Source organism: Thamnophis sirtalis, unplaced genomic scaffold (assembly GCF_051295495.1).
Source record: "Thamnophis sirtalis isolate CommonGarterSnake01/CBP01778 unplaced genomic scaffold, rThaSir2_p1.2 scaffold_6, whole genome shotgun sequence".
NCBI classification, from domain to species: domain Eukaryota; kingdom Metazoa; phylum Chordata; class Lepidosauria; order Squamata; family Natricidae; genus Thamnophis; species Thamnophis sirtalis.
This window is the reverse complement of record NW_028261386.1, coordinates 117,333,691-117,350,186: the sequence shown is the minus strand read 5'-3', so window position 1 is coordinate 117,350,186 and position 16,496 is coordinate 117,333,691. Positions and strand designations below refer to the sequence as shown.

General features: G+C 39.0%; 2 protein-coding genes across 4 annotated transcripts in view; one reads left to right on the top strand and one right to left on the bottom strand.

Annotated features, from left to right (window-relative positions):
* The window catches only part of NT5E (5'-nucleotidase ecto), a 37,378-nt gene extending 24,352 nt beyond the window's left edge, over positions 1-13,026 (top strand). The window contains exons 4-9 of the mRNA XM_087718799.1: positions 2,164-2,361; positions 4,125-4,279; positions 6,593-6,701; positions 8,805-8,954; positions 10,712-10,912; positions 12,316-13,026. Of these exons, the coding sequence (XP_087574925.1) occupies positions 2,164-2,361; positions 4,125-4,279; positions 6,593-6,701; positions 8,805-8,954; positions 10,712-10,912; positions 12,316-12,476 (974 nt within the window). The 3' untranslated portion in view covers positions 12,477-13,026. The remainder of the gene's footprint in view (positions 1-2,163; positions 2,362-4,124; positions 4,280-6,592; positions 6,702-8,804; positions 8,955-10,711; positions 10,913-12,315) is intronic.
* Positions 13,001-16,496, bottom strand: part of SNX14 (sorting nexin 14) — a 48,828-nt gene continuing 45,332 nt past the window's right edge. For 2 of the 3 annotated variants that reach the window (XM_087718797.1, XM_087718796.1), the window contains exons 26-28: positions 16,201-16,292; positions 15,075-15,129; positions 13,001-13,212 (exon numbers count right to left, since the gene is read on the bottom strand). In XM_087718797.1, coding sequence (XP_087574923.1) covers positions 13,208-13,212; positions 15,075-15,129; positions 16,201-16,292 — 152 coding nt within the window. In that variant the 3' untranslated portion in view covers positions 13,001-13,207. Of the gene's footprint in view, positions 13,213-15,074; positions 15,130-16,200; positions 16,293-16,496 lie in introns of those variants that run through there. The other variant, XM_087718798.1, reaches the window with a different exon arrangement.

Here is a 16,496-nt window from a genome sequence, read left to right as displayed (position 1 = left end):
TGCCTGGCAGTAGCCGTTTATGGATTATGGCCTCAACAGATGACTCTGGAATGCTAGCTCCAGCTGAGGAAGCTGAGTCAGTCCTTCTCCTTCCCCCAAAGTCACCTCTTTGGCTTTCCAGCTGTTATGGTCACCTGGAAACATGAGGGAAGCTCAGCTCAGTTCCCCACCAGAGGTAGAATATGGCTTTGAAAGGTTGCTCTAAGCCAGTGTTTCTCAACCTTGGCAACTTGAAGATGTCCGGACTTCAACTCCCAGAATTCCCCAGCCAGCATTCGCTGGCTGGGGAATTCTGGGAGTTGAAGTCCGAACATCTTCAAGTTGCCAAGGTTGAGAAACACTGCTCTAAGCAGTCTTCCCTTTTCACTTTCTCTTGTCTGGTAAAGAGAAAGCTTGGGCAAATAACTGGTAAATTATACTATTCGTATAATTTACACAAATAGTCCTCTGGACCATTGGGTCCAGAGCAGTGGTGGGTTGCTAGCCAGTTTACTACTGCTTCGCTTGCGCTCACACGCAATGCTTCTGCACATGCACAGAAGTGTCTGGGCAGGTGGGTGGAGCCTGCTGCCGTCACTACCAGTTCAGCCGAACCGGGACCAACCCACCTCTGGTCTAGAGGCTCAATCGACATCACAGAGGCAACATCAATGTGGTCCCTTGCTAAGCAAGAGGGTTGCTATATGAGTCACGCCCAATTTTAGGACCATTTTGCCGTGGCTGTTAAGCAAATCACTTAAGATGTTAAGTGAATCATGGCATCATTAAGCAAATCCATCTTCGCCCATTGACACTGCTAGTTGGGAAGATCACAAATGGCAATTGCATGATTCCAGAATGCTGCAATTATAAGTACATGCCAGACATGCCAGACATTAGAATTCTGGTCACATGACTGTGGGGATGACTTGTATCTGGAAGCCTGGTCGTAAATTACATTTTTCTGTGCTGTCAAAACTTTGCTAAATGAATTATTGTAAGTTGAGTACTAGCTGTATTAGCTAGTTATACCATGCCATTTTTTTTAAATATTAGTACCTACACCTGACTCAATTCTCAAAATTGGTCTTTATTTCAATTGAATCTTTAATATGAAACAACACTGTGCCAAAATTGTCTGTCCATCCAGTCTCTCAGAGAGAGTTTATTGTGGTGTGTGTCTGTGTGTGTCTGTGTCTCTTGTTGGACCTGATGACAGGCCTTCCTAGTGGTGACCCCCTTTCTAGGAATATTCTCCCTGCAGGCAGATTGTCCTGCTGGCATTTCCTAAATAAGCTAAAGCAGTGGTGTTTCATTTAAGCTACGAGGTGCCTGTGAGGCTTTCAACAATTTATTTAGGTTTTTTAATAGGTAGGTTGTAGGTTTGTGTGTGTATGTGTGTCACCTAGCATCCTTCCTGATTAGGATGGGCTACAAATATTATAAATAAATAAGCAAGCACTCCAGGAGCGTGATTTTCCAAAATGGAGGCGTTCCCTGCATGGAAAAAAAAAATCCCACGAAACTCCTTCTATGGCCGAGAATGCAGGAGACAGCTGGCTGAATCAATAATACTGACGTAATTCAAGGAAGTGATGAAAAGGCACTTGAGAAATAAATGATCTATGCTTTGCTCTGCTTTTTACTTCAGTTGCATTGCGAGTCTAGGGAGCAGAGGCGAACCATCTTGATGCTCTGATCAGCAATGCTTTGGGGAGGCAGCCGAGGAAAGGTCCTTGGCTAGAGATTCATGAATGAAAAGTTTGTCCTTCCAATCTGGAGAGGTTGGAAACTTACAGAATTAGTCAGACATTGTTATTCTCTTTGGGATTGATTTTAATAACGGAAAACCAAGTCCATGCCATAAGTATATAGGTCACAATTTTATTCATATGAAATCTCTGCCAATTGGCTAAGTAAGTAAGTAAGTAAGTAAGTAAGTAAGTAAGTAAGTAAGTAAGTAAGTAAGTAAGTAAGTAAGTAAATCTTTATTACGGTCAAAGACCAGCAATACGCATTCGTTTTTACACTGTTAAAAAATACTGACATTAAGATATAATTAAAAGGCATTGACGTTAAAAATGCAAAATAACATACATGTATGCCAATTGGTTTGTTCTGTATTCACAGTTCTGAAGACCATTCTTCATTCTTGCCTTGGTTCCTTTTTTTTTTTTTTTAAAGGAAATCCACCTTCCAATGAAGTACCAGCAGGTAATTACCCATTTATGCAGTTATCTGATGATGGACGGGAAGTGCCTGTTGTTCAGGCATATGCCTTTGGAAAATATCTCGGCTATTTGAATGTCGTATTTGATGATAAAGGAGATGTAACCAAAGCATCTGGAAATCCCATTTTATTGAATAAGGATATTCCTGAAGGTATGGAATTGGGAAGGGGATGGGAAATGTCTTTTAAGTATCAACTGAGTAAATATGATCTTTCGAAACGTATTATTATTATATTGTATACTGTATAGATGGTTATGTCACTGGACACATAGTTTGATTTTCTCCAGGAGAAGCCTTCTGAAAACCATCTGCATAATATCAACAAGATAGTTATGAGTCTTTTTTAAAAACATGAAATATAGTATAAGGCAGCATATGTGTGGCATGTCCCAAAGGTGCTTTTTCAAGAGGCAATTGGACTTTCTGGTTTTAATTTGAAGATATTTCGCTTCTCATCCAAGAAGTCTCTTCAACTCTGAAGAAGCTTCTTGGTTAGATGTGAAACATCTTCAAATTAAAACCAGAAAGTCCAATTGCCTCTTGAAAAAGCATCTTGGGGCAACCATGATCTGGATGACTGAGAATCTCCATTGACGTGGCATATTTTTGATGGATTTGTGAAAGAACAGCAAAGGCTTTCCATTTTGTTTGCCTTGATTACCCATTCTGCACTGACAGTATCTACATATAAACATAAACATACCGGTAGTGGTCTGGATTTTATTATTACTCCCTTTCATAGAAATATATTATTTTTGTAGATCTGGATCAGTTTCAAAGCATTACTTTAGATGTACCCACAGGCTTGTTTCTATTTTTTTTCCAGGATTGCGCTATTTGTTGTGCAATTTTGGGAAAAGTCACATTTGGATAAAGTACTGACACAGGCTATGTGTGAACACATGTGCATTCCAAATCATCTTTTTCTTTGAACATGAAACAGCAATGTTTTTTCCCTCTTACATGAATTTTCTCTGTCATAACTACTTTGCAAGTACTCTTTGTCTTGAAAATAATCTTATGCCCGATATGAAGAGAAGGAAGATTGCTTTTGAAGAAAGCTAAATCCAAGTTGTCCACAGCCTTGACAGCTACCGTATTATTGGAGAAAAAGACACACCAGAGTATAAGACACACTAAGGTTTTGAAGAGGCAAATTAAAAAAAAAAGTTTTTGCACTCTGCAAACTAGGATGGGCCAAAAAATGCCCCCAAAATGGCCCATTTTCCGCAAAAACAGGCCCGTTTCCCGCTCCCAAAAAGAGGAATAAATAGCCTTTAAGAGGCTTGTAGAGGGCTCCTGGGGGTGGGGTGGGGCCAAAAACAAGCAAAAAACAGCCTATTTTTCACTCATTTCTGCCCTCCCCAGCCCACAGGATCACTCTGCAAGGCTCTTAAAGGCTATGTGCAACCATTTTGATGAAGGGTTTTATCAAAAGGGTGGGGTTTCAGGAGGCAAAAAATGCTGTACTCAGTGTATAAGACGCACCCAGATTTTCAGACTCTTTTTTGAGGGGAAAAGGTGCGTCTTATACTCGGAAAAATACGGTAATTGTGAAATCCTTTCAAAACTAAATTTGAGATTATTTCTGAGTTTTCATTTCTGTTGCATTCTCTTTGAGGTGGTTAAATATCAACCCCACTGTAATGCTATGTAGTAAAAAAATAAAGATTTCCCCCATATTTATATATAATACTTCAGTTTAGAAAGCAAGAAAGTGCTTTGGAGAATAAGGGAGATGCAGATACAGTTCCTGTCTGCAGCGCCTTAATCCAGCTGGGTTTTCACATAGAAGTCAATCACCTAGCACAAATCTCATAGGAGTTGCAGATGGCCATCACGCAGTCTCGGTGAGGCATTGCGGGACCCCGGTCTCAACTGTGTTACTCTTATAATCACAACTTTTGTTTTAGATCCAGCTGTGAAAGCAGAAGTCGACAAAATGAAGATTCAGCTACAGCATTATTCTTCGCGAGAAATAGGGAAAACAATTGTTTACCTAAATGGAACGACACAAGCCTGCCGCTTTCACGAGTGCAACTTAGGAAATTTAATTTGTGATGCTGTGGTAAGGAACCAATAAATTGGAATGCAAATTCCAATTTATTCTGTACTGGATGACCTGAAATATAGTTAAAGGTACATTGCTTGCTGTGGGAGGTACACTAAATCTTATTTTGCCCAACATTTGCCAGCAGCTGCAGGGTGATGATAGATCAGTTACATAGGCCTTGGCTTAGAAAGCCCTAATAGCTTAGCAAAGCTTCTACCATGACTGATTTTAGTTCCCTATCTACCTTCCAAGCCCTGCCTCTTTCTTCTTGTCTTGCTTTATCTATATCATGGATGCAGGGACGTGCAGTCACTAGAGGCAAGGGAGGCGTGGCCTCACCAGTCATGAGGAAAAGGAAAGAATTTTAAAGACTTTTTAAAAAATAATTAAAGCCAAAGTAGTTGCTGCCAGATTCACAGTGACTTGGAACAGTGCTCTGTGTTAACCATAGGAGGAGGCCAGAGAACTAGGGGCCTCTTTTGCATAAGGAATTTTTCACCTTTTAAGAGTTAAGCAAGGGTTAACAAGCAAAAAATTCCTTATGCAAATGAGGCACGTATTCTCTCGCCTCCTGTAGAGCGCATTTTTAGAGGCTTTTTAGAGTTCTCTGGGAGCAACTAGCTCAGTCTGACTCAGAGCTCTGGCCTTTCAAGAGGGGAGGGGAGGGCAGGGCAGGGCAGGGCAGGGCAGGGCAGGGCAGGGCAGGGCAGGGCAGGGCAGGGCAGGGCAGGGCAGGGCAGGGCAGGGCTGGGAGAAGCAGAGTTGAAATCGTCTCTGAAACAGCTGGAAAATGTCCATGTGTGGGAGGAGGGGAGGAATTCAAAAAGTTTGATCGGAAGGCAGCAGGGGAAGAGGCGGGTATGGCAAAGGAGCTGCTTTCAAGCCTTTGGAAAATATATCCAATCCAACTTCTGTGTTTGTGTTTGAGAGTGAGTGAATGAGAGAGGGATCCAAGTTCTCTGTGTGCGTGTGTCTGTTTGAGAGAGGGGGGAGGGAGGGAGAGAGGGAGGAAGGAGGGGGAGGGAGAAGAAAAAGAATGGGAAAACTTATTTTGCAAGGGGGAAAAATGCTGTCGCTTTCAATCGGAACTGAGCATGCCTGGCTGTAGAATTCTGGGAGTTGAAGTCCACAAGTCTAAAAAGTGCCTCACCAGCCCTAAAGCTGACCGCACGTCACTGCATGGATGCCTCAGATTCTGATTCTTCTCCCCTGCATTTTGTTTGGCTTCTCCTTCCTCCTCCTCCTTGCCATCATCATTTCCACAGGTCCCAACCAGTTTTCTGCCTTCTATGCTTCATCCCTACTGCTGCTGGTTTTGGTGGCTAATTTCAGGTCCACCTCCCCCTGCTCTGTTGTCACATCTCCATCCTGCCTCTATCTTACTAAATCCCACTAGCCGTGTCATGCTGTGGTGCTTTTTCTCCCAGCTGCATCACCCTTGGTGCATTGGCATTAACAAAATTATGTACCTAGAAATCGTATTGTTCTTAAAAGAAGAGCCCTCAACTTGCAGACAAAATGGAGTCAGCTGGGAGGCCCAAAATAACCAAGAGGTTTCTCCCTCAGAGCCAGTTTCTCTACAGTCATTGCCCCGCTTCTCATCTTGCCTTAAAATAGGAAATAATCTTTATCTCTGATGAGAAGCTACTCAGGATAAAGGTCTTTTTCCTAAAAAAAAAAAAAAAAAATCCTTCAGTAAGGCTTCCAGAAGTATTGTTAAGGGCAATCTAAAAGAAAGCTACTATTGAAGAGGAATGAGCCTTCTCCACTCAATTTTATGTCTTTCTTTTTTTAAAAAAAGTATTTCCACACAGATATCATGTTTCCCCAAAAATAAGACAGGGTCTTATTTTCTTTTGACCCCCCAAAAAAGTGCTTGGCCTTATTTTCGGGGAGGCCCTATTATTTTTAAGGTGCCGGAGGTGGTGAGGATGGCCACCTCATGGCTGCTGCTGTGTTGCAATATTTCAGGGGAGGGCTTACTTTAGCGCATGTGCTTAAAAGCATGATTGGGCTTATTATCCGGGGAGATCTTATTTTGGGGAAAACAGGGTAGCAAAAGAGCTCCCTTTGGCATCAGTGGAGACTCTTAGAAAGCCACATTGCCAGACAGAGGGGAGAGGTCTTTGGAGGAGGGGGTGCTGCAAGGACGGAAGACTTGTAGCAGAACTATTTTACTATAAGTTTGTTTGGTTTTAGTGGAAAATAGCTGTGCTGCTAGATATCATTTCAGGAGTTCTAGTTTTGATACACCGATGTCCTTAAAGCTAAATGAAAAGGATAGTGGAGGTTTAATTTTACATTTTTTTTCTTTGTGAATGTTTTTAGGTTTACAATAACCTGAGACATCCAGATGATAAAGAGTGGAATCATGTTTCCATGTGCATCGTAAATGGTGGAGGAATACGGTCACCTATTGATGAAAAAGCCAATAATGGTATGTGTAATTTCCAGAGTTTTTACACCACGCCTCTTACATTTTTCTTCGTTTTATATCAGTATTTAAGTTTTGACTTGTATCCACTCTATTCAACTTACTGTCATAGTTTTCTAAAATTGGCCAGGTGTTGAAACTTCAACTCTCGACTTCATCCTGTTTGAACATCCTGTATTTAGTTTGGATGAACATGCTGTCCAAAGCTACCATGATTCTTGCCTGATAATGAAAATTAGCAAAAATCCCTCTTTTGCAACTTCCTTTCCAGAGAAAAAAAGCTCCTTCGTCCATTAATATTTAAAAACTATCAGATTGAGCTTTATTGAACATCTTATTTTTATTTCTATTGTTTTGCTGCAAATATCTTGTCCAAACCCTTTGTGGCACCACTAGTTTTTCTCTTGGAAAATCATCTACTGATAATCATTTTTATCCACATTGAAAAACATTACTTATAGATTTTTCTGATTCTTATTATCTTTTTATTGTGTTTAACTCATTCTTTAAATATAATTTAATTTTTATACTGCAGTGCACTGGAGACCATGAGATAGCATGAGTAGAAACCACAAAAAAATGAAATTAACATTTTAACAAATTAAATTAACAAACATCTCAATCTTTGGTTGGGGTTTTCATGGGGATGAAATAAACTAAAGTCCAGATCCCAGGGCAGGTCCAGTATAATTCAGCACAGACATTCATCTAGCCTTGGTAGTAGAGATGATAATCAATGCAGGGCAGACAGTTGAGGTCTTCTGTAAAGTCCTGTCCTAATATCTTTTTCCTGGACCTACCCTGTGCTCCAAAAACAGTGTTGCTGCAGCCACACAATAAACAAAATGCTTCAGTATTTACATGCTGGGATGAAGAGAAAGATGATTGTGAATGGCGGGTCAGTTCTTAGCATTAAACTCTTTTTGAATCGGAGGTGACCAGATGAGAAACACTTATTCATTCACACCTTTATTTACTTAAAGAAGGTCCATTAACCATAGCGATTCATGGCAAAAAGGCAATTGTAACTATTACCCCTGCACTGATTTGTGGTAAATTATTATAAATAGGAATTAAGACACTCCTAGTTTTTTAAAATATTGAAAATTATGCCAAAAAATTATGTTGTCTATTATTTTCCTATTTTGGTAGGTCACGTTTCCATTTTGTAATCCCACAGAAATATATTTATTTCCTTGCCCCAATTCCCATAAGCAGTAAAGCTAGAAATGTACAGTACATGTATATTAGATTGTAGGCACTCCTAGCATGGCTTAAAAGAAAAGAAAAAACGGTGGTGACAGACAGAGAAGGATGGACATGAAGTTGTTTTCAGAAGTATCAAATGAAATTAACATTCCTATCCTTCATATGAATGAATGGTGGCCTGCCACTTTTTGCAAACTAGATGCAAATCTAAGATGCAAACTGGAATGGAAGATTAGCCCTTTGAGGTCACCTAGACAAGAAGCACAATTGTAATATCTTTGTTGTAATGTTGCATTACAACAAGAGCCACAAGAGCCAAGGTGGCGCAGTGGTTAAATGCAGCACTGCAGGCTACTGCTAGATCAGCAGGTCAGCGGTTCAAATCTCACCGGCTCAGGGTTGACTCAGCCTTCCATCCTTCCGAGGTGGGTAAAATGAGGACCCAGATTGTTGGGGGCAATATGCTGACTCTCTGTAAACCGCTTAGAGAGGCCTGAAAGGCCTATGAAGCGGTATATAAGTCTACTGCTATTGCTATTGCTATTGCATTAACAGAACCATTCAAATATGAAAACATTTCTTTCCTCCTTTCCTTTTACTTCCCAGTAAACTAGGAAAGATCCCTTCTGAGATGCTCCCCCATGTCCCTTTTTCTTCTGAGATACCTTATGCATGATGGTTTTTCTAATCCTTGGATCTTGCTCCTGTCTCCCAAGGTGGTTCCTACAACACCGTTAAAAGATAAGGACTAGGCAAAGGTCTGACAGGCAGTCTCATTGTGGAAAAAGATTTGAACTCGGCTCTCTTCTAGCTAACCAATACTGCAATGCCTTAAAAAGGAATAGAATTGTGCATAATGTGACTTACCACTGAATAACTGTGTTGTGTTCTAATCAGGCATTATTACCTTGGAGGAACTGATAGCAGTATTGCCATTTGGAGGAACTTTCGACTTGCTGGAGATCAAAGGTTCTGCTCTAAGACAAGCATTTGAACACAGTGTTCACCGACACGGGCAAAGTACGGGTGAATTGCTACAGGTCTCAGGTTAGCTATTTCCATCCGTTGCCAGCACAAAGTACTAAAACCTTTTTCATTGAGCATTAACAGTTCATTGTTTCCTGCTCAAAACCCTTCCCCCAGGGAGAATGATTTAATCTCCAGGATGGGCACCATTCCAGAGGTGTATGCGTTACTAAGGAGCCAGGTAACAGGAAATAAGAATCTGACTCAGACTTCCAGCTTGAATAGCATTGGATGTAAACAAACACAATATACTGGAGCAAGGGTGAAATTCGACAGGTTCTGACAGGTTCTGGAGAGCTGGTAGTGGAAACTTTGAGTAGTTCGGAGAACCGGCAAATGCCACCTCTGGCTGGCCCCAGAGTGGGGTGGGAATGGAGATTTTGCAATATCCTTCCCCTGGAGTGGGGAGGGAATGGAGATTTTGCAATATCCTTCTCCTGCCACTCCCACCAAGTCATGTCCACAGGACTGGTAGTAAAAAAAACCCTTGAATTTCACCACTGTATGTGAGGCCCCATTACTCACCTTTCCTTATGTGGTTGCCAAACTGTGAGGGAGAGAGAAGAGAAGGGAAAGGCACTCAAGCTTCAAATAAATGATGCCAAACATCTCAATCTTTGGTTGGGGTTTTCATGGGGATGAAATAATGTAAAGTCCAGATCCCAGGGCAGGTCCAGTATAATTCAGCACAGACATTCATCTAGTCTTGGTAGTAGAGATGATAATCAATGCAGGGCAGACAGTTGAGGTCTTCTGTAAACTCCTGTCCTAATATCTTTTTCCTGGACCTACCCTGTGCTACAAAAACAGTGTTGCTGCAGCCACACAATAAACAAAATGCTTCAGCATTTACATGCTGGAATGAAGAGAAAGATGATTGTGAATGGCGGGTCAGTTCTTAGCATTAAACTCTTTTTGAATTGGAGGTGACCAGATGAGAAACACTTATTCATTCACACCTTTATTTACTTAAAGAAGGTCCATTAAGGATAGCGATTCATGGCAAAAAGGCAATTGTAACTATTACCCCTGCACTGATTTGTGGTAAATAATTATAAATAGGAATTAAGACACTCCTAGTTTTTTAAAATATTGAAAATTATGCCAAAAATTTATATTGTCTATTATTTTCCTATTTTGGTAGGGCACGTTTCCGTTTTGTAATCCCACAGAAATATATTTATTTCCTTGCCCCAATTCCCATAAGCAGTAAAGCTAGAAATGTACAGTACATGTATATTAGATTGTAGGCACTCCTAGCATGGTTTAAAAGAAAAGAGAAAAAGGTGGTGGCAGACAGAGAAGGATGGACATGAAGTTGTTTTCAGAAGTATCAAATTTCCAATAGAGATTCTTGCTGGAGGCAGAGAATATTGTCAGAGGGGAATTTCCTGTAATCAGCATCATTTCCTTCACCTTCTATACCAAGGGTGTCAAAGTCGAGGTGTCACAGTGTGACGTATCTGGACTTTCCCCCCCTTTGCTAAACCTGGCATGGGTGTGGCCAGCGAGTGATGCATCCAGCCCACGGGCTGCGAGTTTGACAGCCCTGTTCTATGCCAATTTGGAATGGATACAAAGTGCTACCTTAGAATGAATTAAGAATAATTTCTCCCTTTCAGAAGTGTTTTGTAAGCACCCATGAATCTGGTTTTACCATTTGTCTACTCCCCAAAAGCCATGAATAGCACAACTGTTTATTAATTGTTTTAGAGATACAAATAAGAGATTTGCAATAGATGGTGTCTAAAACACTTGTGACTTGTGTTTCTTAACAGGCATAAAAGTGGTGTATGATCTCTCCCAAAAGTCAGGGAGCAGGGTGATCAGCTTAAATGTCCTTTGCACAGAGTGCAGAGTACCAACCTATGTGCCACTCGAGATGGAAAAGACCTACAAAGTGCTTTTACCTTCTTTCCTTGCCAATGGCGGTGATGGATATTACATGCTAAAGGGAGACTCAAGTAACCACAGCAGTGGTAAGTATTAGCCTTTCTGGTGATTAGCAGATGGCAATGTAATTAGAATGACTAATTATGGAAGTACTGGATTTCATATCCCTGAAATGAATCTGTATGATGTAACTGAGGACAGCATTGCTACCATCCCAAAATTTCTACGTTGCCTTTTTCAAACTGCAACAAAATTCAATTTGATTTGGGCCATTATGCAAATGAGGGAAAGTAGAAGTGCAAGGTGACTTCACCATTTTCCAGTAAAGCAAGATTTGAAATAAAAATACAAAACTTGATCAAAGATGACACTTGGATTTTTATCTCAAATCTTGCTTTACTGGAGCCGTGGTAGCAAAGTGATTAGAGTGCAGTATTGCAGGCTAACTCTGCCGACTGACAGTAGTTCGATCCTGATCCAAGGTTGATTCAGCCTTCTATCCTTCCGAGGTCAGTAATAGGAGGACCCAGATTGTTGGGGGCAATATGCTGATTCTGTAAACTGCTTAGAGAGGGTTGTAAAGCACTATGAAGACCTATAAAAGTCTAAAGTGCTATTTCTATAATGTTTGTCTCTTTTTACTTTCAAATAGAATATCAAGTAGCATTTGTGTTCAAGGTATTAACGCAGGTTTTCAAGGTATTAACATAGGTTTATTTATAAACCAGCTAGGAAAATCTACTTGTGTATCAAAAATGCAGTTGGGATCTCAAGTTTCTCTCTAAAGAAAAGATTTTTACTGCTCTTTTATATCTGGTAGAATGGTTGGTGCTGCTTCCTTATTGTACATTGCCAGCAAGAAACCTCTTTAAGCTCCAGACGCTGCAAATGCAGTTTATAAAATCTAGGAATAGAAAGACAGAGAAATCTTCATATGCATAAGACCAACAGAAAGGACAGGGGCAGCTTTTCAAGAAACACAACACTAGCAAAGTTGCCTTGAATGAGATGGATTGCTATATAAATTTGATAAACAAACTTCGAGTGTTTTCCAGTTCAAATGCTTACTCAGCCATTAATTTCACACCAGAACACTGAGTGAACACTATTCTCAATCTAATCTACTAAAAACTGGGCTCTGGGGTGATATAAAAATGAAGGTTGCGTGGGAGCAGAACCACCTGATACATTGGCTGCGGATTCCTTGGGCAAAGTACAACTGTGATTACTTTTCAAAGATGAAATTACGCCATTTACACAATGTGACCTCTATAAGAATAATGTAATCAGTATCCTAGGCTTGGAGACTTTCCTAGGAGTATACTATCAGGCAAGAAGATGTAAAATTACTGCATTGTACTAAGACAAGGAATTTAACAGTGGCTGCGTCCAGAACATGTTACGTTGTTTGATATCTATTTAACACAAGATCATTTATAGATAGTTCATAACGTGGAATAATTAAGTTATTTCAATAATTTTTAAACAGGTAACCTTGATATTTCCATTGTTGAAGACTACATCAAAAGAATGGGAAAGGTTTTTCCAGCAGTGGAAGGTCGTGTGATGTTTTCGGCTGGGACTTTATTCCAAGCACATCTTATTTTGACCTGGGGATTATGCATTTCACTTTTATATTTCATTCTTTAATTTCAAACTTATTTCAGACTCTTTGGTCCACACTTAGTTCATGCACTCTCGGAAGCCAGCATGTAAATTCTTGGAGTGGCTGGAATCCTTTGAGGTTTACTACATACGGTTTGCATATGGTTTATGTATATAATGTGTATATATGTAACATTGTCAATTTTTAAAAAAAGCAATTTAAATGATCCAAAAAGGCAAATGATTATCATCTGGGGAACATTCACAAATGGCAGAGATATAAATCGCAGATTTTCATTTGTATCTGAATATCAGCACAAAGCATGGTTGGAGAATTCCAACCAGGTTACACATGAAAAGTGGCCAGTGACAGTAAATGGTGTTATGCAACAATTTCTGTAAAATCTGTTTAATAAAAAGAGCATTCTTTCATTTTTGGTTCTGTACATGATCTTCAGTTAATGCAAAAGTCATCATGAATGAAGTCTGAATAATCTTTCAAAGTCATGTTCTGCATTTTTCCTCAGCGAAAATTATTCAGAAGAACAAATAATGGGATTTTCCTGAGATTCAATAAACAATAGGCTTTAATCAATCTTTTTTGAGTAAAAGTTTTTGTTTTCTGAAATAAAGGTTAATTATATGTACAAACAAATATACAAGACTAAACAAATAACCTAGTCATTAAATTAGCACACAGCAGTCATCTATGAAACGGAGTTAATTCAGTATCTCGATGTGTATGTGATCTTGATAAGATAAAGGAGTTGTTCTTTTCAACCTGTGAAAAATAATGGGAGAGAGAGGGGAGAGAAATTATGTCAGCTAATGAAAAGACCACCACTATTTAGTACAATAAATATAAGTAATACTAATACAGTGGTACCTTGGTACTCAACTGCTTTGAAATTCATCAAATTTAGTACTCAAATGTGTTTGGACATGAAAATGTTGTCCCGTTACTCATTGTTTATTTGCTACTCAATGCACAAGCTAGAACTTTTAGGTGTTGCTGCCTTGTGACTCACTACATTATTGCTTATGGGAAAACATCTATTTCGTACTCATCATTTTTGGTACTCATCATGCCATCTGGTACCAATTAACAATGAGAACCAAGGTACCACTGTAAAGTCGTAACATTAAATATTATCTAAGTTCTCTACAACTTCCAGTGGTATTCTAAGAAATCCTTTCACAATAGCCTAATAAAAACGGCTGATCTTCCTTTATGCATTGATGAATTAAGGGCCACCACCTAACTAAGATTCTTCACAAAAGCTGCCCCTCGTTGTGACTAGGATCCTGTACAAACTTGCCTGCTGTTTTTATTAATCCCAGTGTTGAAACTCAGAAAAATTGTGGCTCTGATAATATTTTCTGCAATACTGAACACTTATTCCTTTAATTAAAACATTCCTGTTTGTTTTATATCAATTAGTTGTATGTGCCTACAACAAACAAAGAATGTGTTTTTACCTCTTGAGTAAAATACAATGGAAAAATGGAGAAACAACAAATACTATTTGTTTTTTAAAAAAACTTAAAATATATTGGAGTGTTTTCCCAATGAAGCTTCTAACCTAAGTTGCCTGTTCCGGCAGGCCTGGGGCAGTTAAATCTTTCAGCCCCAGCCGAGGTTACGACTGTTGTGTGTTTTTAAACTGTTTGTCTTTTTATTTTTATTTTGTAGCCCCTTCCCTTTCTGATTGTTAGCCGACCTGAGTCTCTCGGGAATAGGGCGGCATACAAACTGAATAAAATCTAAATCTAAGTAACAAAATGTGGGGTGCAGAAATAAATTGATGATGAACAAAACAATTCAAATACCAGTAACAAAGAAAATTATTCTTTTTGCATTGTTTCAAAAGGAAACAATTGTCATTGCTGACAATTGACAATTAAGTGCTGCAACAGTCACTACTACAGAGACATATTAAAGCAATTATATTTTACTTTAATAATTATTAAATTTTATTATAATAAAACCTCAAAGGTGCCTCTAGAACAGTGGATCTCAACCTTCCAAATGCCGCGACCCTTTAATACAGTTCCTCATGTTGTTGTGACCCCCAACCATAAAATTATTTTATGTTTTCCGTATTTTTTTGAAAATATGTGTTTTCCGATGGTCTTAGGCGACCCCTGTGAAAGGGCTGTTAGACCCCCAAAGAGGTCCTGACCCACAGGGTGAGAACCACTGCTCTAGAATGAACATTGATTTAATAATTGCTGAATAAATACATTCATATTACAATGAAGGTGGGGAGAGTACGGTTGAAAAGTCCAGTCTAATTAACCCAATTCAGGTTGGAGGGCTTTCTTGACACCAAGACTCATTAAACAATGAAACAATCTTCCCAGTACAAGTGGCGGACTCTCCCTTACTAGAGGTTTTTCAAAGTGGTGCGGAATGTCACCTGTCATGGATGGTTTAATGGATTCCTGCAATGAGGTTGAACTAGACAGTAAAATCCCTCCAATTCATCTTTTCTACAATGCTTTAATTCCTTTAGTTCTTTTCTGAGGAAAAATCCCCTAATAATTAGAGGAAGGAATTCTTCCGTTCAAAGAATATTTTGCCTACTTTAGTATTTTACAACATCGATCAGATATATTAGAACTGTTTGTGTTACGACATACCATTCAACTCTGGAAATAGTTCTTGAATCCCGATATCCAGTAGGACATATGTTAACTAAAAATAAAATGCAAAGAAAAGTTGCAATTTTGAACTTTTAAAATATAACCTTAAAATGGAAAGGTCTGCATAAATTTAACAAATCAAAGAATTACCATTTATTAGATGACCAGAATCTTCAAAAATTAGCTAAAACTATTCTCAAATTTCAGTATTTCTTTTTAAAAAACACAGTAAGCTTTTAACTAGTAAATTACAAACCATCTTTAAGAATTTTCAAAATAACCTAAGTCTACGTACCCACAAAAGGAAATGCGTCAGAGCCCCAATGACAGCAGCATGAAGTTAAGAACTAGTAACCACTGGTGCCTATCATCCATATTTTGTGTCCATCCTGCTTTATGTCCACTCTTGCCTTCTAAGTATTTCTTATTTTCTGCCTTGAATCTCTTAACAGTTATCAGTTCTTTCCTGGGTACGTTTGGCCATCCATCTATCCATTCATCTCTAAAGTTCTCCATTCCTGATCTCTATTTTTTTGCTTTTTCTTCTGCACCCTTTTCCTCCTTTTCCATCTTTTCTCAGCAAATTATACTGCTTAGATTCTTCAATTTATTCCTCCTCATATCTCCAAGCTTTCCATTTCATAAATCATCCCCCTTTCACTCTGATACAAAGATTATCTTCATTTACAGATACAATTGTAAAACAGATTGGCTATGACTAACACAAACAGCATTTTGTTGGCCACATCCAATCTCTTGAATCTGGAAATGCCAAGAGTTTTGTCCTAGTTTAAACTAACTTAGCCCATTAATGATGTTTGCTATTCTGGAGTGCTTAATTCTTTGACCAATGTTCCTGCTTTTAACTGCAGAAAAACAATAATGCTATGCTTGTGCTGCTCTCTAAGCCATACAGCTGTCTTACGGAAACAGTATTTGGAAATACATTCCTAAAACTTTGAAAATTATTTCTTTACATGTTGTTTTTGCATACCAGCTATTAATGTAAGACAGCTGTGCATGCACTTGTAATGATGCACAGCATTTCAAAACTGTAAATTAAAACTGATAAACATTCTACTCTTAAATACAATAGGTGCTTAGTGTGTTCAATAGAACCCACCTGTTTGTTAAGTACTGGCTGTTGCAATCCATCAAATAGAAGTCTTATGCCTTCATATTTTGCATCTTCCCCAATACATTTACCTATCAGATCTGGGGGAAAAAACATCAAAATGTAAGTAAGTCAAGTCAAACAAAAGGAATTCAAACTTCAAGCCCGACTCTGAATGCTTTGTCAGCTCGAACACCTATTCTACATAAGGATAACTCTTGGTGGCAACTGAACGAACAGCTGATTTCTGTAAAACATTTTAGCGGGACACTTTAAATATACAATGGGCAGCCAGTATATTTCTT